The sequence below is a fragment of the Lycorma delicatula genome, chromosome 9, assembly GCF_047948215.1.
Source record: "Lycorma delicatula isolate Av1 chromosome 9, ASM4794821v1, whole genome shotgun sequence".
NCBI lineage: Eukaryota > Metazoa > Arthropoda > Insecta > Hemiptera > Fulgoridae > Lycorma > Lycorma delicatula.
Genome location: NC_134463.1, coordinates 71,618,384 through 71,641,679, shown reverse-complemented (window position 1 = coordinate 71,641,679; position 23,296 = coordinate 71,618,384). Strand labels below are relative to the sequence as shown.

Sequence of the window (23,296 nt, the reverse complement as noted above, 5' to 3'; positions counted from 1 at the left end):
GTTCATTCAAACAAATTTGTAAACATACCTGTTATTGTGCCATCCCATGTAATTTTAAAACCTTTATCATCACCTGTCACATCAGAAGTAAATTTAAGAAGTAATTGGTTGCTAAATGAAGTAATATTTTTTGGAATTTTTGAATCACAAAATTTTCCAATCAGTGGTGAAGCTTCTGTACCACCATTCCTAGTTAACAAAGAATAACATTTTAAAAGTCAAAATAACTCTTACAATTAATATTTTAGGTAAGTAGTATAAAACCATAAATAACATCATCAGAGTATTAGAGTAGCAATTTTAATAAAGAAATGCATGGAGTAACTACAAAGTTTGTCCCATATTTTTGACCAAGAATAATAGAAATAATTGTGTTTCCATTTCTCAAGAAATTTGGATTATGCTCACTCAGTAAATAAAACTCTATATATAATCCTTTACAGAAAGAGTTATATAAAGTGATCAAATCTGGGGTTATGGGTTCAATACAGAAACAAAACCCAGTTACAACATTAAAAGTTTTCAATTTTCAGAAAGAATTTGCTGAAACCAAAAAATGACCCAATGAAAGTCCAACATGAAAGAAAGACAGCTTTTTTGACATGAATGATGAATGCTTACCTTAGGTGGGGCAAACTTGAATTGCTGGAAATGTTGAAAATGTCTGAAGAAAAAGACCTGAGTTGTGAAGAAATAATTCTGTGATCCTTTATTACTACTATGTGCGGCCAGTTTAAAAAATTGCTCTTGGTTGGTGACTTTTGCTAAAACCAAGACAACTTTGCTTCCTTAGCCACTTTGCTCACCTGATCTGGTTCTAGCAGACTTTTTCTTATTACCTAAATTGGAATCTTACTTGAAAAGACAATGATTTCGAATGATTGAATGTATTAAAGAAAGTTCAGTAATGGATCTACACATGATCCTGCAAAAGGCCTAACAGAAATGATTCTAAAAGTGGCAAAAGTAATGTAGCGGAATACTTTTCAGGAAGGAAGCACTTCAATATTTCAAAGAGAATGTGACTCACTACACTATATGTTCAGACAATAAACATTTGTCAGAAAAGTTTATCAATAAAAGTTCTCAAACTTTTTGAATCTACAATTTATATTAGTATTCATTAAAATTTGTTTAAATTACAAAACTTAAAATATACAATGCAATGTTTTTGTCTACAACATTTTCAATAAAAGTTATTTAAAACTGTAAACTTTTAAAAAGATAAACCAAACCATATTTATGTTTTTACTCACTCTTGTGGATATCTTCAGTGATTGTGATGCTCTTCTAAAATTTGCATCAGCTCTCAGGATTGGTGGTGCTTTTTTTAGTATGGAAACATGTCTTTAGGGTGCAGTCAAAAAGTGTGTATGATTTGAATCAGGACAGTTCATTTAGGATATCATTGTTGTATACTTTTTGTGTCTTTATCCATTTCATAATGTTTGATGTTCAGATATGATACAAACAATGTAACTTTATAGTTCAGTATCAATAGAGTAAACAAACAAATTTTTTTGATATCTCCATTACAAAAATGCAACAGTTAAAACACACTTTCAAAACATAAAGAAAATTAAAAATAACATACACTCTCATTTACAGCATCTTATTGCATTCATCCTCACCTGAACTACCTACTTTTATTAAGTATGCTCTACAAGCTACTGAACACTACCATATCACCTGAAGACTCCATAGAAGAATAAACACTGTAACTTATCTATCTCAAAGATATATACAAATGAATGTAAAAAGCTCTTTCTGACATAATGTAATAAAAATATAAATAAAAAAATACTATATCATACTAACAAATATAAATAAAGATTCACAAAAAGTAGATAATAAACTTAAAAACGATTGGATAAATGTGACGTTTAGAATCCCAAACAAATCATTACACAGAAAACAGTCACAGGATAAACACATGCCCCTGGATAAACAAAATTGTTCTGACTGCAAAGTGTTCTATGTCGGTCGATCAGGATGCAGTTTTAAAAAAAGATATAGCAAACAGTTAAAAGACTTCCATAGCAACATAGTCAACATTTGCCAACCACTAACAGACACTAATTACACACCCATCAACATTGACAAAAATCTTAGTATTCCATAAATATATGAAGGATCACATTTTGACATACATGAATGTTATGAACATGTAAACAGTTAAAGCAATATAATAAATGAGCAAATAAGATTCAAATTCATTAAATTTTTTTGGCTGCATTTTAAATACACAACTGCCTAATTAAAAAAAAAAAAGCCACTAACAATAATACTACCTGATGCTGGTGTGAAAACAGCACTAGTCACTGAAGGTAGCTGCAAGAATGACTTAAAATAAAATGTTCTATTTATTATTTTTTTTTTCATTTTGAAATTTAACAGTTTATAGTTTTAAATGTACTTCCCTTTTAGAATGAAAAAGGCTTACCAGTTTCTTTGCACTTTTTAAAAATATCACCTTTCACAATAACATTATCATTTCATTTTAATAAAAATCAGGATCTTCATCTTCACCATTATAATCATTCCACTAGAATTAGTGTTTACAGCAGGAAATATATAGCAAAATAAATGTTCAAAATAATCAGCCATTTTCAACATAAATGAAGTAAATATCAACCTAATTGGTTGGTTTCAACATTTGTATGATATTATGGTCTTTTATTTTTATTTACCAATGTTTTATTATCTACGGATCTTTATTATCTATCGATAATTTATCTACCACTCTTTATTACGTACAGATCTTTTATTTTTATCTACCGAGATCTAAGTCACGTATTGTCAGTAGAATCTAGTACCAAGAATCAAATATAAGCCATTAAATAACTGTAAAACAGACATTAAGATAAGACATTAATGTTCATTCTGGTTATTTCAGCATCAATAAACTACGGCTTGAAAATGTTAAAAAAAAGGCTTTAAAAATTTTACCTGATTTCAAGAAAATCAAATTTACATTGCGAATGAGGTTCTAACTTAAAACTTTCAATGTGCAGCTGAATCTGATGATGTGCTGCTACTTTAATAAACCATACACATTCTTTATGACTGGGATAATTGTTTGGATAATTTGGTGACGTGATGATTCCAGCATTTGTAAGATAAGTGCCTCCACAAACTGAAATAAAAATACTAAGTTAAAAGTACCATACAAAATATCAAACACATGTTATGTGATGTACATATTTTGTAGCGAATTATATACCAATGGAAAGCTGTTTTTCATATACTTTAGAATATAGTAACAATTATTTTTAATGATACCAGTTCTAACAATTTCCTATTTATAACATTTTTTGCTTTTCTAGCCAAAAACCAATAAGAACAATGTTAAATTTTCATACCATATGTATTACTTGTCTTCATTATCATAATTATCATCATCATTTATCATACTGTATTATTACGCATATAAACATTGTAACATTGTTTTTCCATATTTCCATCTTCTCAATTACAATAGTGAATTCTTCAATTCCATTAAAAAAATATAAAGTAAGAAATTATACTTCCATGTAAAAATTCTTTTAACCTTCAGCAATTCGTAGCAACAGTAGTAACTAGCATACAATATGTGTATTAGCATTTTGGTAATGAATAAACTGTAAACATAGTAGTGACAATATAGACACAGTTGCAACCTAGGCAATAAAAAAAATAATGAAAGACAGAATAAGACAAAATATTTTATGTAGAATCAGACAGGTGAAAGCTGCATTCAAGAGTAAATACAGGTTGCCGACTCCTAAAGAGAAAATCTAAAAACAAGAAAAAGATTCTCCAGGACTCATGTATAGCACTGTACGATTGCAAGATTCAGATAACAGGTCCAGGTCTATCAAGCTCCATAGCAAAATAGTACCAGTATCTTTCATCTGGAAGATATTGGGATCAAATATCAATTGGGTTTGCTATTTTCCATACACTACAAAATTCATCTCATTGGAGAAAAAATAAAGTGAAAAAGATAAAGAAGACTGTAATTGGTCTTTAGTGTATTGACACCGATATAATAATAAAATAAATACATAAATAGGGCAGAGGAAGCTCTGTTTTTTTAATTTTGTACGACAAACTTATTAAAAATATAGTGGCTCAACAAGGTCAGCAATCATGAAATTCTTGATAAAATATGACAATAAAGAGAATTATGGAGAAATATTGTAAAGCACAGAAACAGATTATTGACTGGATAAGATATAATGAGGGAATTATCAAGACAATAATTGAAGGTTGCATTTGCAGGGAAGCGATGCAGAGGAAAACCAAGACTCCAGTACATACATAAAATAAAGAAGAATTTTATTCCATTTCAACAAAAATAGAATGGTTCTAATCTGGAGGAAAGTAAGGCTGTTACTTATTAATGATACTGTACAATGCGTTTATAAGTTTGAAAAATGTATAAATATATATGATACCAATTAAGTGATTAATATTATATCAATGATATGAAATTTACAAATGTATCATGCTGTGTTGGCTATTAGTGGCATATTGCTGATGGTGTCTGTTTAGAGGCAATTAAGAAACCAGTCGGCTTATTATTTGCAACTGTTTATAAGCTGAATGTGTACATCAATAACTGTATTTCTAACGTAATCAAAATAAAAGCAGAATAAAACGTTTAAAAAATTTCTTAAAGTGCATTTTACATGTTTATATAGTCACTTTTTTCTATCTTTTAAGAAAAAGTTTAAATAATGGAACTTACTGGAAATAAATATTTATTATTGTAATGTAAAGATATAACTAAAAGAAATTTTCATTATAAATTTCATTTACTTAAATGTGTAATAAAACTAAACGTAAATAAACAAATGAACTGCCAGAAAATCGTTTGATCAGGATAATCAGTTCAAGTTGTAAAAATTGAAGGAAAAGATTCTTCTATCAAAATTTATTTATTTGATAGAATAAAATATGCTAACAAAAAAAAAATAATAATATGGTACTTCAATGCTAATTATTTTATAGCAATAAGAACAAAAAAGTCTTTTTATGAACAATATTAAGAACGTACACAATGAAACAGCACTTTCTTTGAATTAAGTATAATACTTTCTGTTTTATAATTACTATTGGTGATTATTTCATTATTTAAATATAAAAACAAATTCAATAAATTGTTATAAATGACTTTTTTTTAATGTGAACATATAAATCCAGTGTATATTATTATACCAATATTAAAAAATGAATTACCTGAATAGAATAGTGAAACAGAACTTGCAACGAAGACATCTTTCAATACTTAAATCATCTGAATTTTTAAAAAATATTATTAATTCTGAAATAGTAATATTTCATATAAATAAATAATATAAAAATGAACATCTTATTTTGTTTACAGTAGACTAAAGATCGTCTAAGGATTTCAATACATCTCTCACACAGTGAGATGTGTTTTATAATATTATTTAGATAGTTCAAACATTATTATTGATCTTGATAATTAATAAAATTATTGGACCCATGGTTTAAATTACTTAGATGTATAAAAAGTATATCCCAACATATAACTGTTTGAATACTAACGTTTTGAAGCATCCTGTGTTACATAGTGAGCCATAAAACCGTCCATACTAACAGATATATCAGATTTAAAAACTATTGTTATGATGTTATCAGTTGATGTCATCGCTGGTGGTAATGTTTTACCACAGTACCTAAAACATAATTACAATAGATGTGTAAATAAATTAATAAAAATATCTAAAATTATATCAATAAATATTTACTGAAATATTTCAAATTTTTTCCTAAATTTTAGAAACAAATAAACCACTAGATTACCAGCATTGTGACAATGTATATTAAAGTAAATTTTTTCTCCTAAGAAAAAATTAAATCACAAAGTTTGCTACCAGCTAAATAGATTTTAACAGGACAGTATTCAAACAAATTTCCTCAACGGATACTGGTTTCAACTGTTCATACCATCTCTCTATTAAAATTCTGCTTCCACAAATAACAACTGCTGACAATCTCATTGCAGAAAATAATTAGCTCAACTTGACTGCTTAAAATTTAATTAACTCATTTTTCATATTACGCATCAAAAAAGCCAGGATCTTTTATCCATAATATTTGCCAGAGTCCTTGCCTATAAAACACACAGTTTGCAATAGATAATTCAAATGTGCCTTTGACACAAATAGGTGCAACAACTAGCTTAAAACCAAGAATATCCTACAAACTCATAGAGCCCAGCTCTTACCCACTAAGTTGTGTTTTAGTGAGCTCCTGACTGGGTGTCCTAAATACTGGTTTTAGTGTTTATGGTGATCTAATTTTATGATAATGTGCTAATGCTACACTTTGTGAGTGTAATGGGGCATAAATCATGAATATCGGTTGAAAACTGACTAAGTTTTGTTCCTAGTTTTAAGTTAAAGACCACGCGGCGTTGTTAAGCAAGGTGATTTTCGACATATCGTTAAAAGTTAATTAGGCATATCAACTATACCTGTGAACTCAAAAACAACTATGTCGAAAGTGTAAAGTAATATTTTAACTTAAATTATGACTTTTAAAGTAGTATTTAACTACAGTTAATTATTATAAATAAGAGTTGGGACATCATAACCTCAAATCATAAACGTCCACCAACTCTAGGCTAGTTGGTCGAGCCATAGCTTGCTAATTTTAACATCTTATTCGAATTTAGTGGTAATACATTTTTTGGAAATCGATTTCAATCTGGTTGGAATCTCGAGTGAGTTTTGAACTTAGAAAAATTTTCCAAGTTTTTTCCTGAACATACAGGGAAATAGCCCTTTCCCTGTATCTCTGTTCCAGGGCCCCTGAGCCCCTAATCCCTATGGTTCCAAGCCGGACCCTCACCGAGAACCCTCTGCCCCACATATTTTTACTCTATGACCTCCCCCCTCTCTAGAAAAAATTCTAGAATTTTTTGGGTAGCGCAAAAAAAGGGTTGAGAAATTTTACCATAAAAAATTTTTCTTGATTCAAAAAATGCAAAAAAATGAGATGAATGAAATTTCTGCCACTGTTCAAGAAGAGAGATCTGTGTGGATGAAAGTGGCCCCAAAGAATACCTCCAAGGTTCTGGTACGTTTAACAGGACCAAACATAACCATCAAAGAATGTAAATTCTGCAATAATACAAATGATGATAGAACCAATGAGACTTCTACGCAGAATTTCCCGTTGTTGTTGGGGAAGAATAAGGAAGTACCTACAACAAAGACCAGTCATCTCTCCAAATGCCAAGAACATAAAAAAGGTACAACAGGAAGCGGTGAACTGCCTAGTGGAGTTGATAGAGACTGTTCTTTAGGCAATGATACTCACATCAGCTTGTCAGGTAGTGATCTGATGCCTGACAGGGGGAGCTAAGATAGCTCACAAGAGACCCAAATCGTGGTCTCTTCCTATAGTCATGTCTAAACAGAGGCAATATACAAGTGGTGATGGATCAAATACAATTAACAATGTACAGAGATCTACAACCCTGAGGCTGATAATGAATCAACAACTGCGATGGAGAAAAATACCATGTTGTCTGGTTCTGAAATAACAGCCACATTCAACAAACTGTTTGAGGTTGTTAGTGATATGAGACACATCTGGTGGGCAAAACTACCAACACCAAGAGGGAAATCAGAAATAGATTTGAGACAATCTACAGTATTGCATCTGACCTACAAAAATTCCCCTGGTCTGGGCTACTCACTGAGGCTGCAAAGAAGATACGAAGTGTCTCCACACAGACACAGAATGTGGTCACACAAACATACAACAGTGAGCAGGAGAAAGATGAAGTACTCACCAGAAAACTCACTGATGACGAACTGATAATTGTGGTGGGTAAAACCTGGCCTAGGAGCATCAAGTCCAAAGTACAGCGACTCGATGAACCATCCATTGTAACTGGAAATAAATACAGGCTTATTGACCTAGCTGCAGAAGGAAAACTGGTGCAAGGTCAAATCGCATAACAGGAGTGCTACCAGGTGACATCTCCAAGGATGGCCCTAGAATACTGGGGAAAATGAACACCATGAAAGAAAATAATCTCTCTATATTACAATTCCAAAAGGGATGAGACAGCTATGTTGAAGGAGATACTAAGTGCCTTGAGGAATGCTAAACAAGAGTCGCCAGGCATTATCTTCTTCTTCCAGGAAGGACAAAGGGACGACTACTTGAATGTCTAGTTTTACACACCTCTAGCGGGAAGGAACGGGGTACAAGTAGTGGTACCTAACATGACAAGCAAGGGAAACAGTGCTCAGAAGACACAGCTCTCAACCTCAGCTGTATCAGAGATTGGCACTTTGGTATTGCAAACTAACGGACACTCCTATTCTGATCTGCTCCATAATGTCAAAGACAACATGGCAACTGAAGATGTCGAAGGGGTACTCTCTTTAAGACAAGGCAAAGAAGGTGAACTATGAATTCGCGTGGAAGGAACACAAAAAGAAACAGCATTGAAAACGTATCTCCGCTCCAAAACAGAAGGACTAAAAATCAATCTTCCAATGAAGGACAGTAGAAGGACCTCAGTCCACCTCTGTGACATAGAGGACACTACAGAAGTGGTAGTAGTGTAGGCGATAAAGAAGGTAGTCAGGGAGGAAGTTGACTTCAAAGTATCCTCCCTGTGTTCAGAACACAAACCGTCACCATCATTACCACACTAGGAGCAACTAGACAGCTAACTCCATTACCCATCCTACTCGAACTCGCTAAGCGAGTCCGAGTTGGATGGGTGAACTGCAGAGCCCGAATGAGAAAACCTGAAAACAGGTGTTACAGGTGCTGAGGAAAAGGACATATGTCCAGCACCTGCAACAGCATGAACAGGAGTGGTCTGTGCTTCAACTGTAGACAACAGGGACACTGGCAGGCTACCTGTACCAACCCAAGAAGATGCGGACTGTGTGGATTAGAGGGGCACAAGACAGGCACCTGCTCGCCCCATTAATGCACTTTCTTCAATTAAACACAGATAGGAGGAGATGCTCCCTGGACATATGCTGGGAGATGCTCTTCAATGGTCTGCAGCTGTAGCGTTGCTATTTGAACCACCAGCAACTGTTGTACTTGGCTCAGTATGGCTAGTACATGAGATGGCGGTTGCAGCAATTGGTTTCTTCAGATCTGGGATTCCTGTAGTGGCAAGCCGAACTAGAAAGGGCTTTGTATGAGCTAACCTAGGAATGCTAACAGTATTCTCCTGCTACTGTTCTCCAAACACAGGGCTGGAGGCAGTCGTTGAATTGCTAGAAATAATGTTCTACAAAGTTCACAGTCATTGTGGGGAGAAACTGGTCATCGCTGGAGATTTCAATACGAAGGCAACGGAGTTCGCGGACACTATCACTGATGTTTGCGGGCTTCATCTCCATGATAGAAGAGCTGCAGCAGGTTTACTCTGTATTAATGAACAAGTGATGATCTTAGTTAGATGGTCCTCACTTCGGCAATTGACCTAACCTTCATAATGGGAGATCACATTAACGATTATGAAGACTGGAAGGTACTTGATGAGGAAACCATATCTGACCATATGATGATAGAATTTCAGACATGTTCCAGGACAGGCACCTTGCAAACAGAGAGAAAAGTGGTCTCAGTAAACGGATTTGCACGCTTCAGGAACAATATTCAAGCTAGGTTAGCCATCCCGCTATCGCCAGGAATTGAATTCTGTCATATAGGAAGAGTGTGAGGGAGAAGGAGTGACTGTGATCTGCACGTGCCCCTACCATGCATTTTGGTGGTCAGATGACATTGCTCAAGTACGAAGGGTCGCATGGGCAGCCAGAAGGGCCTACCAAAGAGCAGCAATACATGGAACGCAAAATGATCTCTCTCCAGCTTGGAGGCAATATGTAGAGCTAGGAGAGAACATATGGCTGCCATTAAAATGGCCAAAAAGAAGTGCTGGAGTGACCTGTGTGAAGAAGTTGATCAGAACCCGTGGCGGTTAGCGTACAGAATTGAGTCATGCAAGTTCAGAAGGAGGCACCTGAAGCAGTTGATAAGGAGTCAAACTCGTCGAGACTGCAGCCATGGGCACCTTGTGCATGAGGAGGATACTAGTTGCTGTCCTACTGGATGTAGCAAATGCATTCAACTTGCTGTACTGGGGTGCGTTTTCAACATCCTTCAGGAAAGGCAGATCAATGATGTAGTACACTGGTTAATACAGCGGTACTTAGAAGAATGACAAATGGTATATAAGACCACTACCTCTGAGATAAGGTTCCTGGTGATGCATAGAGTACTTCAAGGATCGGTCCTGGATCCCATGCTATGAACCTTGTTTTTGACAGCGTACTTCGATTGGGAGTCACACAGATTGCTTTCACCAACGACCTGGCGTTGATGGTTACCGCTCGCACAGCAGAAGAGGTCACAACTGCTGCAAATACAGCCATTGGCCAGATACAAAACTGGCTTTTGGATAAAGGTTTACGACTGCCTAAGGAAAAACAACATTTATTACTATGGCTGGACAATGTCCTCTGCCACCCATCCCAATCGTGCAAGATGGACTTCCGGCATCCCAAGTTAATGCAGCCAAATATCTAGGAGTGTAGCCAAATATCTAGCTGGATCAACACATGACTTGGAGTGTGACTTTAGGAGTGTGTTGGACTTGGAGTGTGTTTACACTTTATTGCCTTTAAACACATGTAAAGGAAACAGTGCGAGGGCAATGGATAATTTGCTAAGCAGGATGTTGGGTTACATGTCCGAACAAAGAGCTTGTAAACAGAAATTGTACGGACACATTATCAACTCCACCCTGCTCTACGAAATCACTGCCTGGAGGAAATCACTCAGCTGCGACAGAAACAGTGGAATTCTGGAGGGAGTGCAGAGAAGTATCGCACTGACCACTAAAGTCGTTAGGTGATCCAGGATGTTGGCTTTTGAAGGGGCTGAATTTGGGGAGCAAACAGCTAGGCTATAAAAAGGCTGTTAACCAGTGTGCAAACAGTAAAAAAGTACTGACATCACGAGTATCTGTTAACCTCCAATGATATGAAGGTAATGGCAAAATATCCACTTTATCAACCAAATTTGAAGTCTGGAATCTTAGGATAATGATGGCCCTCATCACCCAAGCAGTCATGCTGGACTCAAAATTTACAACTAGAAATGCTGTTACAAAATTTCTATATATTTTTTTCCAACTTGCAGTTACAGAATTCAGTTGTGCATAATTTCAGTAGCATAACTCACGTTTGTTGTACTTTGTTAGGAGTTACACGTCACCCCCAACAGTAGGCAGGTGATTGTGGTGTTGTAATCAGGATTACTGGGCTGTGCATGAATCTCTGAAGCCTTCTCAGAATCAGTTTTCATTATATATGTCACACTGTACTTTATAGTGGAGGCCCACTAGAATGCACACAGTTCTGAGATCTTTAGTACATAATTAACCACAATTCATACAGTGAACCCATACGCAGCATAATTTAATTTCAATAATCATCAGAAACTAGAGATTATCAAATATGGCCACTGTTTTTATCTTATTTGACATTTTATTGCCTTACATCATTTTGTTTTATCTTTAATGCATCTTAGTGCACTACATCAGGATCTAGATGAAATCCAATAATGATTGTAATTAATATCAAATTAATAATAACAAATAATCGAAAATAGCAAAAGAGCAAACTTACTTCCCCATGCTACCACCCATTCCAGGAGTTGTATTATTATCAAATATTTCTACATAATCATGATAACATCTTGCATCTTTTTCTAGTGAAAACGTTAACCAAGATAAGTTAATAATGTGTCCTTTTGGAGCAACTATTATCCATTTGCAGGTAACATTACTCTGATATTTTGATAACTCCTCAGGATCATTTGGTGATTCAATTGTTCCAGAAGTATTTTTAAAAACTCCACCACAAGCTGTAAAAACATATAATACACACATATATATATATATATATGTAATTATTATACCAATAATAAATTTATAACAGTGACCTATAAAGACCATCATCTGCAAAAACTATTTTCTGCTTTATCAATTTATCTTTAAAAGTAAAAAATACAGATGAACTTCAACATATGAAATTGCAATGAGTTTGAAGTAAAACTTTGTTAAATGTTACATTTTTACTTAATCTGGAAACTGAAATTGGAATTATCAATTGTAATCAAAAGTTATCAGTGGGTCTTAATGTTGTGTTTTTTCAAACCTGATCTATTACAGAAATTTGCACTCCTTGAGATACATTGTATCACTCTGAACATTTTCACGTGATAAATAGAACGAATTCAATATCTTTATATTTTCAGCTCAGTCTTTCAAATTACAGAGTACTGTCCATATAAACTGGACAATGATATACATAATTATACATATATTACTTTATTAAAATTCATATTATTCCTCTGTACTGTTAAATTATATTTAAATTCTATTAAAAGTAAATTCTTTATCAATATTGAAATAATCAAGGGCAACCAAACTGAAACATCATTACATAGAAAACCTGCATATAATAATACAACAATTCATAAAAATCAATCACCCTTGCCTCATAAAATTAATACAAACACAAATATGATTAATAGGCCGATCAAATACCACATAATAACAAAAAAAGTTAAATAATGAAATAAACATCATAAAACATATAGCTGTTGAAAATGGATATAATACTACTTTAGTAATATTTTAAAAAATAACTACCTTAAAAAACCAATACATAAGACACAAAAGAGTGAAAAAATATTCATAAAGTATTTTATTCACATACTATTTTATTTATATTGTGTTTTATGCAATGATAATAATATCATTGAAAACATTACTAAAACTTACAATAAAGAAATATTTAAAGCAGCATACAAACCTAATAACCTCATAATAAAATGTTTAAAAAACAAAAATAATAAAATAAACAATCTGTGTTGAATTTATAAAATTAAACATCATGTTTGTGATGGTGTTTATGTAGAAGAAACAAACAGATCATTTAAAACTAGATTTCTTGAACAATTTAGAAATTACAAAAATAACAAATTCAGTTTATCTAATATGGCATACCATCTATTAAGTAATGAACATTCTATTTCTGATGTTAACACAAATTTAAAAATTAATAAAGATGAAATAAAATGGAATATATTAGAAAAATAGTATATGTAAATACAAACAAAACTTCAATTTGATAATCCATCAGACAGTGTTTGAAGGAGACTGTTTGGGGAAGTGCAACAGGTAGCAAGCATTTGTTTAAATAAATATGCAATTCTCAATATTTTAGAATCTTTATTTTTAGATTTTTAGTAACAGAATTATTTCTATCATGACTGAGGATGCAGGATCCTATGAAAGTACTTTCATGATGAATTAAAGTACGATATGTCTTATCTCAATATTCTGTATTAGATGGTTTATTTCATACTGTAGAATAATATAATTACGAATTAAATATATATATATATATATGAGGGTTATTTGTTTCTCAAGGTCCAATCGGTCGCAAAATAAAAATCCACGCAAAAATCGGATGAACATTTGCGCATGTGTTGCGTAGCGTCTCTAGTATGGCCTTCAATCACGCCGCATCACTTCGTTTAGTTCTGAACACGCAGCTAGCACGTAAACATGTCTACAACAATACCATCTCCCGCCAAGTGTGAAGTGCGTGCGGTAATTTGATTTCTTCAGGCTGAGGGGTGTAATGCTGCTGAAATTCATCGACGAATAAGTAATGTGTACAGTGAAACTTCAATGAGTGACAGCAAAATACGACAATGGTGCAAGAACTTTAAAGCAGGACATACAGATGTTCATGATGCAGGCAGTCAGGGAAGGAAGCAAGTGTCAACCGATGATCTCGTTGAGCGAGTGGATGAGGCAATTCGAGAAAATTGTCGGTTCACAATTTCTGTATTGAGCAATTCGTTTCCTGAAATTTCAAGGTCAGCTCTCTAAACCCTTGTGAGTGAGAGTACCGCAAACTGTGTGCGAGATGGGTTCCCAAGATGCTGTCCAACCATCACAAAACAATGAGAATGGACGCCTCTCCAACATTTCTCCAGCGCTACCACAATGAAGGAGATTTTTTGAACAAAATTGTCACAGGGGATGAGACATGGGTCCATTTCGAAACTGAAGAAACAAAAGAACAATCCAAACAGTGGATGCATTCTCATTCTCCCAGTAAACTAAAGAAGTTCTAGCAAACCTTCTCCAACAGAAAGTGTATGGCTACTGCATTCTGGGACCGGAATAAAATTCTCTTGTTGGGATTCATGGAACGTGGCATGACCATCACTGCAGCCTTATACTGCGTGACTCTTCAACGTCTACGAACGGCAATTCAGAATAAGCGGAGAGGAATGTTGTCATCAGGTATTGTCTTTCTCCATGACAATGCTCGGCCGCACACTACAGCTGTAACAAAGAAGCTACTGCAGCGTTTTCATTGCAAAGTGTTTGATCACCCACCATACAGCCCGGTCTGGGCTCCATCCAATTTTCACCTCTTTGCTCACATGAAACTGGCTAGGAGAACAACATTTTGGCACAGACATCGAGCTACAGACCAGCGTAGAAACATGGCTGAAAACATAGGCGGCTCTATTCTATGACAAGATTATTGGAAAGTTGGTACCATGCTACGACAAATGTCTAAATCGAAGTGGCGACTGTGTAGAGAAATAGCATAACTATGTAAGGACTTGTAACAAATAAAAAATTTGTTATTTTCACTGTCGTTTTAATTTCGTGACTGATCAGACCTTGAAAAAAAATTAACGATAGTAAAATAATAATAATATATATCTTATTGTTCATTAAATGCAATATATTAACCCTTTGGAATGAAGATGCTCGAACATCTACTATTGTCTGTATGTTTACCAAGTTGTGTTTGGTAAGACAATGTTCCTGGTGGATTTGTCGATGTTTATCCCTCAGTATCTCATCATGTTTTTGCCTTTGAATTATGAATAAAGTGTGTTTAAACAACTGTGTAAAAAACATTTCAACTATGTAGCATTAAAAAATAAAATACAGGAGCTTAATTAGTTTGTCCTTAATGAAATAAGATGTACAGATTAAAATATGTTCCAGATATTCACTGCAAATGTCAGCAGACATTTTTCTATCTGCTCGGTAACATCCCCTGTAGTTCCTCAAATAGTTATGAATAACATATGTTTTACAATCAATAAATTATATTCTTCTAAAAAATATAAGGTAGACAAAAAAATTCTAATCCAGCATTTTAAGAATTTTTTTTTTTATTTACTGATTTAGCTAACAAGAAACAGTAGTCAGCACTATTCAGATCATTACACACTATATAGACCACAAGATTTAAGTATAGTTGTGCTAAAGTAAGAGTAAATAAAAAATTCATTATTTTAAGAAGAAATTGTATATCACAATTTTGTTTGATACTTAATCCTTTTAATAATTACCAAAATATTAGCAAAATTACGTTTATCTTCAATAATACCAATATGAAACAAAACTTTCATTTTGTTATAGTAATGCGATTGCAGTTCTACTGTAATTGTTCATAATCAATTACAGTAATAATAATAATAATTCACTTTATATAGAAACAATAAATTTAATAAGTTTTGAATAGTAGTTTTGAACAGCTACATAATTACTGTCACAATGGTGACAGCAAATTTTTATTTTTATTTTATCTTAAAATGCTGTTTCATTCTTTTTCTTTTTTTGATATAATGGTGCATAATAAGGTGCTCAAAAAATATCCAAAACGCTTTCAATTCTACTAAAAATAAATAATAATTAGGAAAACAAATTTTAAATAGTTACAGCAAGTTTTAAATGTAACTTCAAAATATATGCTTTTGTACCAATTTCTTATTTTGATTTAAAAATTATTGAGATTCAATACGTCCAATATTTTTATAAAAATCAAAATACAAATTAAAGTCAACATTTTACAAATTTAAATTAAATAAATTGGAATTTCAACATCTATAACAACCTATGAAGCGTGTGTGCACACATACTAACACACACATTATATATATAATACATACATACATACATACATACATACATGCATACACATACACACACACACAAACACACAAATGTATGTGTGTGTGTGTGTGTGTGTGTTTGTGTGTCATCAGCTTGAATTGCTATATCAACAAACAAAACTTGACAAATAAGCTAATTTTTCATTCTACAACAATTACTCCTTCTTCTAACATATTCCTTATCAAAACTAAAGTGTAAATGTTGAACATTGTTGGTGAGAGACAGCATCCACCCAATCAGTCATATTATTTAATTTCATTACACATGAAAATCATATTTTACAAAATATAATGATATTATGCTTAAGAAATGGACTACAGTACACTTTTTAAAAACAAAAAGTATAAAAAACTTATCTTTGTCTCAGTTATCATTTTCTCTACATTAAAACTCCTACTCCTGAAGAAGCTAAACATAGAGTGATAACTGGTGCAAATAAGATAGTTTTTTGCAGCTTTTCCTAAAGGTGTACAAATTGATTTTTAAAAAGTTTTACATCTTAAATTTTACATAAGATTGAAATCAGTATTAATTAATTTAGCTTTGAAACCAAACTTTTCAAGAAGTTTTATACATAAATATGATTTATATTTTAGTTTTTGAATTGATGGTGGTCAAATACGGATGTAGGTTCAAACATATGTCAAAATAACAAAGTAGATCAAGAATAATCCACACAGGAAGTCAGCACTGTTAGATCTGCTGCATTAAAAATTTTAGAGCCAATTCTGGTTCAAAATTAATTATAAATTAACTATAGATAAATTAATGATAAATTTAACCAAGTATTTCCAGAATAAATTTAGTCAAAATCACCATTTAATAATCAATAAAGTTATAAATTAGAATTCTGTTGAAATTACTCCTCATGGAGTAAAGATATTTATGAAAAAAAAATTAATATTAATTCATATTAATATTCACGTACTAATGAATTAATAGAGTGCATTATGCAAACAAATATTCATGTGTTTTTTTTGTTTAATTTTGAACAGAAATCTTGTATTCAATTAATTTTGAACTAATAAACCTTTAGAAGTACGTAAAACATTTTAGTTTGAATTTTTTAAAATACATCTTTTGTTTTAAATAATTATTAATTGTTTTACCTATAATAAAATAATTGAAAACATTTTTAATAATCATTTTAAAAATAGTTGACGATTGTTAACATCAAGAATACAATTTTTAAATGTGTTATAATTAAATATTAATAAAACATGATATTTCTACTAAAGACATCATAGTAAAAAGCTAAATTTTTTATTATATAACAGAATCATTTAATAATATTAAAAATAGATAACTGTTTTAATTAGTTTGAAAATAAATGTTACAATTTTAGTATTTGGCTAGATTAGTTACACAAAAATTATATGTTTGATAAATTAAAATATACATAGCAGAGAAGTAACAATAATGATTATTGGAGTATATATTATTTATACTAAACTGCATATTACTACATTACTTGTTACACTGATTTATTTACATTAATTGCAAAAAAACTACATTAAATACTGTCTATTTTAAAGAGACCGAAAAAAAATCTTTAAGGAGACCTTAATAATCAGCCATTTTTATTTTCAATTATAACATCAAATTTTAAAAATTAACAATATAAAAGAAAGCAGATGACCTTTGGAATAAAGGTTATCCTTGAAGGATAAAAATTAATTAAGAAAAAAGTAAGAGCATCTGACACACTCTAAATTTACTTCTTAAGATGTGGATTCATTAAATCAATAAAAAATTAAATAAGAAAGCTGTAGCATTCATAATAAATATTCTTATCAAAATTATAAATATAAATACTTTTTAATGTAAACTTACGTATATTGATTGTTGTATAATTAGCCAGAAAACCACGGGCGTTACCATTACTGTCAGAATGAAATTTTAACCATAAGTAATTATGAGTAGAAGTAATAGGAGGAGGATATGACTCACAGTATTTACCAATATCACTAGCATCTTCATTATAACCATCTTTAATCTTAACAAAACAATAAAATAACTCTGAATGACAATAAAAAAATTAATGACAATAATATAAACTAAGCTAGTATTTCACTCATCAGACAAAACAAATTATTAAAACAGAAAATCATAATGTAAATCACTTTTGTAACAAGACTTCATTAAAAATTAAACGCACTACAGGACATTTTGGTAACAAAACCAAAATGCATTTTCTTAAATACTCTAGGTCTACAGAAACCATATAAAATTCTATATATTAGGGCAAATTTTGTTAATAGTATGCAAGAACGCTTGCATCAATACCTTTCATACGATATCTAAAATTGACAGAAACAAAACAAGCAATTTTTCTCTACTCTTTTAAAAATATGTTGCAAACAGTACTGTTTTTATTCCAATTTATATACAGCAGATACGGCCAGTGACAAACTCTATTTTCTGTATAATAACCACAGTTACAATACTAAATGTACATCTAAAAGATTTGCCTATGAAGCTCAAAAAACATGACGGTGAGAAAGCAGCAACATTAGTCACTGAAGATGACTGTAAGAGTGACTGGAAAACTATGTGCTTAATAAATTTGGTTCTGCTTTTCATTTTAAATAGAAGTAATTTAAGAATTATAGTTTCTGATTGAGACAAATGTGCACAGAACAAGGCAGTCCTAAAATCGTAGCAGTCCTTGCTCTTATAGTCCTTGCAATCGAGCTTCCTTGCTCTTATTATTCAACAACTTTCCTAGACGTTTTGTAACAAAATATGTACACCACGCCCCTCAATTACATCTACCACTTCAAATACCAAATTGCAGAAGTAACAAGTGTCACTCATAGTGTTTTCAAAGGAGTACAGCAGGAACTGGATTACCATTTTGACGTAAAAATGGTCGTAGAACTCCATCAAATTCCTTCCTTTATGAAAAATGCCTACTTCTAATTTATTTTTTGACATTATTTTTCTGTTTAAAGTTTTTTTTTTGTCTTCAGTCATATGACTGGTTTGATGCAGCTCTCATTTCATCTCTTCATTTCAGTATACCCTCTACATCCTACATCCCTAACAATTTGTTTTACATATTCCAAACGTGGCCTGCCTACACAATTTTTCCCTTCTACCTGTCCTTCCAATATTAAAGCGACTATTCCAGGATGCCTTAGTATGTGGCCTATAAGTCTGTCTCTTCTTTTAACTATATTTTTCCAAATGCTTCTTTCTTCATCTATTTGCCGCAATACCTCTTCATTTGTCACTTTATCTACCCATCTGATTTTTAACATTCTCCTATAGCACCACATTTCAAAAGCTTCTAATATTTTCTTCTCAGATACTCCGATTGTCCAAGTTTCACTTCCATATAAAGCGACACTCCAAACATATACTTTCAAAAATCTTTTCCTGACATTTAAATTAATTTTTGATGTAAACAAATTATATTTCTTACTGAAGGCTCGTTTCGCTTGTGCTATTCGACATTTTATATCGCTCCTGCTTCGTCCATCTTTAGTAATTCTACTTCCCAAATAACAAAATTCTTCTACCTCCATAATCTTTTCTCCTCCTATTTCACATTCAGTGGTCCATCTTTATTATTTCTACTACATTTCATTACTTTTGTTTTGTTCTTGTTTATTTTCATGCGATAGATCTTGTGTAGGACTTCATCTATGACGTTCATTGTTTCTTCTAATTCTTTTTTACTCTCGGCTAGAATTACTATATCATCAGCAAATCGTAGCATCTTTATCTTTTCACCTTGTACTGTTACTCCGAATCTAAATTGTTCTTTAACATCATTTTTCACCCTTTTTTCATAAATATTACACACCAGTTTGTATAATCTATCAATCGCTTCCTCACCTGCACTGCACAGTAATTCTACAGGTATTCCGTCTATTCCAGGAGCCTTTTTGCCATTTAAATCTTTTAATGCTCTCTTAAATTCAGATCTCAGTATTGTTTCTCCCATTTCATCCTCCTCAACTACCTCTTCTTCCTCTATAACACCATTTTCTAATTCATTTCCTCCGTATAACTCTTCAATATATTCCACCCATCTATCGACTTTACCTTTCGTATTATATATTGGTGTACCATCTTTGTTTAACACATTATTAGATTTTAATTTATGTACCCAAAAATTTTCCTTAACTTTCCTGTATGCTCCGTCTATTTTAGCAATGTTCATTTCTCTTTCCACTTCTGAACACTTTAATCTACTCTTCTTTCGCCAGTTTGCACTTCCTGTTTATAGCATTTCTTAATTGCTGATAGTTCCTTTTACTTTCTTCATCACTAGCATTCTTATATTTTCTACGTTCATCTATCAGCTGCAATATATTGTCTGAAAACCAAGGTTTTCTACCAGTTTAAGAATTTCCTTTTTAACATTCTCCCATTCTACTTCTACATTTTCTACCTTATCTTTTTTACTCAGACCTCTTGCGATGTCCTCCTCAAAAATCTTCTTTACCCCCTCTTCTTCAAGCTTCTCTAAATTCCACCGATTCATCTGACACCTTTTCTTCAGGTTTTTAAACCCCAATCTACATTTCATTATCACCAAATTATGGTCGCTATCAATGTCTGCTCCAGGGTAAGTTTTGCAGTCAACGAGTTGATTTCTAAATCTTTGCTTAACCATGATATAATCTATCTGATACCTTGCAGTATCGCCTGGCTTTTTCCAAGTGTATATTCTTCTATTATGATTTTTAAATTGGGTGTTGGCAATTACTAAATTATACTTCGTGCAAAACTCTGTAAGTCGGTCCCCTCTTTCATTCCTTTTGCCCAGCCCATATTCACCCACTTTATTTCCTTCCTTGCCTTTTCCAATGCTTGCATTCCAATCTCCAACTATTATTAAATTTTCATCACCTTTTACGTGTTTAATTGCTTCATCAATCTCTTCGTATACACACTCTACCTCATCATCATCATCATCATGGGCGCTTGTAGGCATATAGACGTTAACAATCGTTGTCGGTTTAGGTTTTGATTTTATCCTTATTACAATGATTCTATCGCTATGCGTTTTGAAATACTCTACTCTCTTCCCTATCTTCTTGTTCATTATGAAACCTACTCCTGCCTGCCCATTATTTGAAGCTGAGTTAATTATTCTAAAATCACCTGACCAAAAGTCGCCTTCCTCTTCCCACCGAACCTCACTAATTCCTACTACATCCACATTTATCCTATCCATTTCCCTTTTTAAATTTTCTAGCCTACCAACCTTTTTTAAACTTCTAACATTTCACGCTCCGACTCGCAGAATGTTATTTTTTAATTTTCTGGTGACCCCTTCCTTAGTAGTCCCCACCCGGAGATCTGAACGGGGGACTAGTTTACCTCCGGAATATTTTACCAAGGAAGGCGCCTCCATCATTGCTATATGAAAATGCAGCGAACCACATTTTCTTGGAAAAAAAGCAGCTGTAGTTTTCCATTGCTTTCAGCTGCGCAGTACTCAGAGGACTGAGTGATGTTGATATAGTCGTTTAAGTCATTCTGACTCACGCCCCTAACAACTATTGAAAGAGCTGCTCCCCTCTTTCAGGAATCATTCCTTAGTCTGGCTCTCAACAGATACCTCTCCGATATGTTTGCACCTTCGGTCCAGCTACTCTGTATCCCTGAGCGCACTCAAGCCCCCTCACCAACGGCAAGGTCTCATGATTCATTGAGGAGGGTTTAAAGTTATAGAAATTGTCAAAGTATTTATTGAAAACTAGTCCTAAAACATGATAAACAAAATAAGATAATGTTTCTCTAAGTGTGATATAATTCTCTACAATGTTTTTTGCATAGATTACAGATCTTTAAACAATCATTCTATCACCCTTAGTTTAATATAAATGTCAATAAAGTTAATATAACATTATAGGATGTCATTATACCTATATTAAAACTTCTAACAGTTGCTCTTCTTTTATAGGTAGTCTCAGGGACCCCTTGAATTAACATCCAACAGTTATCAACTATATTAATACTTCATTTGCCTTAGAAAGGTTTACCAATACTGAAATATCTTGGTGGAAATATTCACCACGTTCTCACTTATGCCCCAAGGTTTAGCGGGAAGAAATCCAGATGTGAATGCAGGAAATTGACTTTTACTGGAAATATTACATCTCATAGTTCTGTATGTATTTATTAGTTTACCTACAAAATCCTGATAATTTTGTGATTTATGGATATCCAGAAAATTTTTGCAAGTGTCTTTAAACACTGTCCAAGAAGTGAGTTCTACATCGGTCAACACAGAGTTAAATATTTCATCTCTGACTGATTCCCTTATTTGTGGACCAATAAACATCCCTTATTTAACTTTTGCACTTACTTTCAGAATTTATCCCTATGTACAAGAACTATTCAGAAATTAAATTCCATAAAGGAATGGTGGTAGCAATTCTATCTTTGCACAGTTGAATAGCCCAGTTCAGTGTGGTTCTAATAGTATTATTGGAAATATTGCTTGCTTGTTTGTTCCTGTAAAACTCCCATTCTAATGCCTGCTGATATAGAAAATACTGCCAACTGTGAAGTGCATGCTATCATCCTTTACCCTAACACAAAAACTTGTCAGGAGTTGAAATTCATAGTGAACTTTGTGCAAGACAATCGTGCCATATGTTTCAGGAAGCTTGAATAAACATTCACAACAATGAAAGAAGTGGTCAACCCTCAATTGTCACAGATGAACTTGTTATAAGTGTCGATGTGAAAATTTGAGAAAATCATCGATTCACAATAACAGAATTGTCTGAATTATTTCCTTACATTGCAAACAGTGCTGTATGAAATTGTAACCAATAGGCTAGGCTTCCACAAATTTTGTCATAGCTGGGTGCCTAAGCTTCTTTATGATAAACAAATTAACAAATTTGTTAATGTGGAAACAAAAGCTCAATCAATTCAATGGGGGTACACCAGTTCTCAAAATCCCATAAAGGCCCATCAAACACTTTTTTCAGAAAAAGCTGATGTAATCGGTGTTTTAGGACTGTATGTAAATGCTGATCTTGGTTGATTTTATGAAAATAAGCATGAAAATTAATGCTGAAACTTACTGAGATACGTTGAAGAAGTTGAGAAGGACTAGAAAACAAACAATGCGGCATGCTGACTGAGTTCAGGCATTGTTTTTCTTTATGATAACGCTTATCTGCATACTACAGTATGCACTCAATACCAAATCAACACTATCAATTGGGAGTTGTTTACTCATTCCCAGCCGATTTG

General features: G+C 32.8%; 1 protein-coding gene across 1 annotated transcript in view; it reads right to left on the bottom strand.

Moving 5' to 3' along the window:
• Nucleotides 1-23,296, bottom strand: part of Cubn (Cubilin) — a 134,887-nt gene that overhangs the window by 54,988 nt on the left and 56,603 nt on the right. Inside the window, exons 20-24 of the mRNA XM_075376127.1 lie at nt 17,900-18,062; nt 11,691-11,928; nt 5,557-5,687; nt 2,950-3,136; nt 29-189 (exon numbers count right to left, since the gene is read on the bottom strand). Coding sequence (XP_075232242.1) covers nt 29-189; nt 2,950-3,136; nt 5,557-5,687; nt 11,691-11,928; nt 17,900-18,062 — 880 coding nt within the window. The remainder of the gene's footprint in view (nt 1-28; nt 190-2,949; nt 3,137-5,556; nt 5,688-11,690; nt 11,929-17,899; nt 18,063-23,296) is intronic.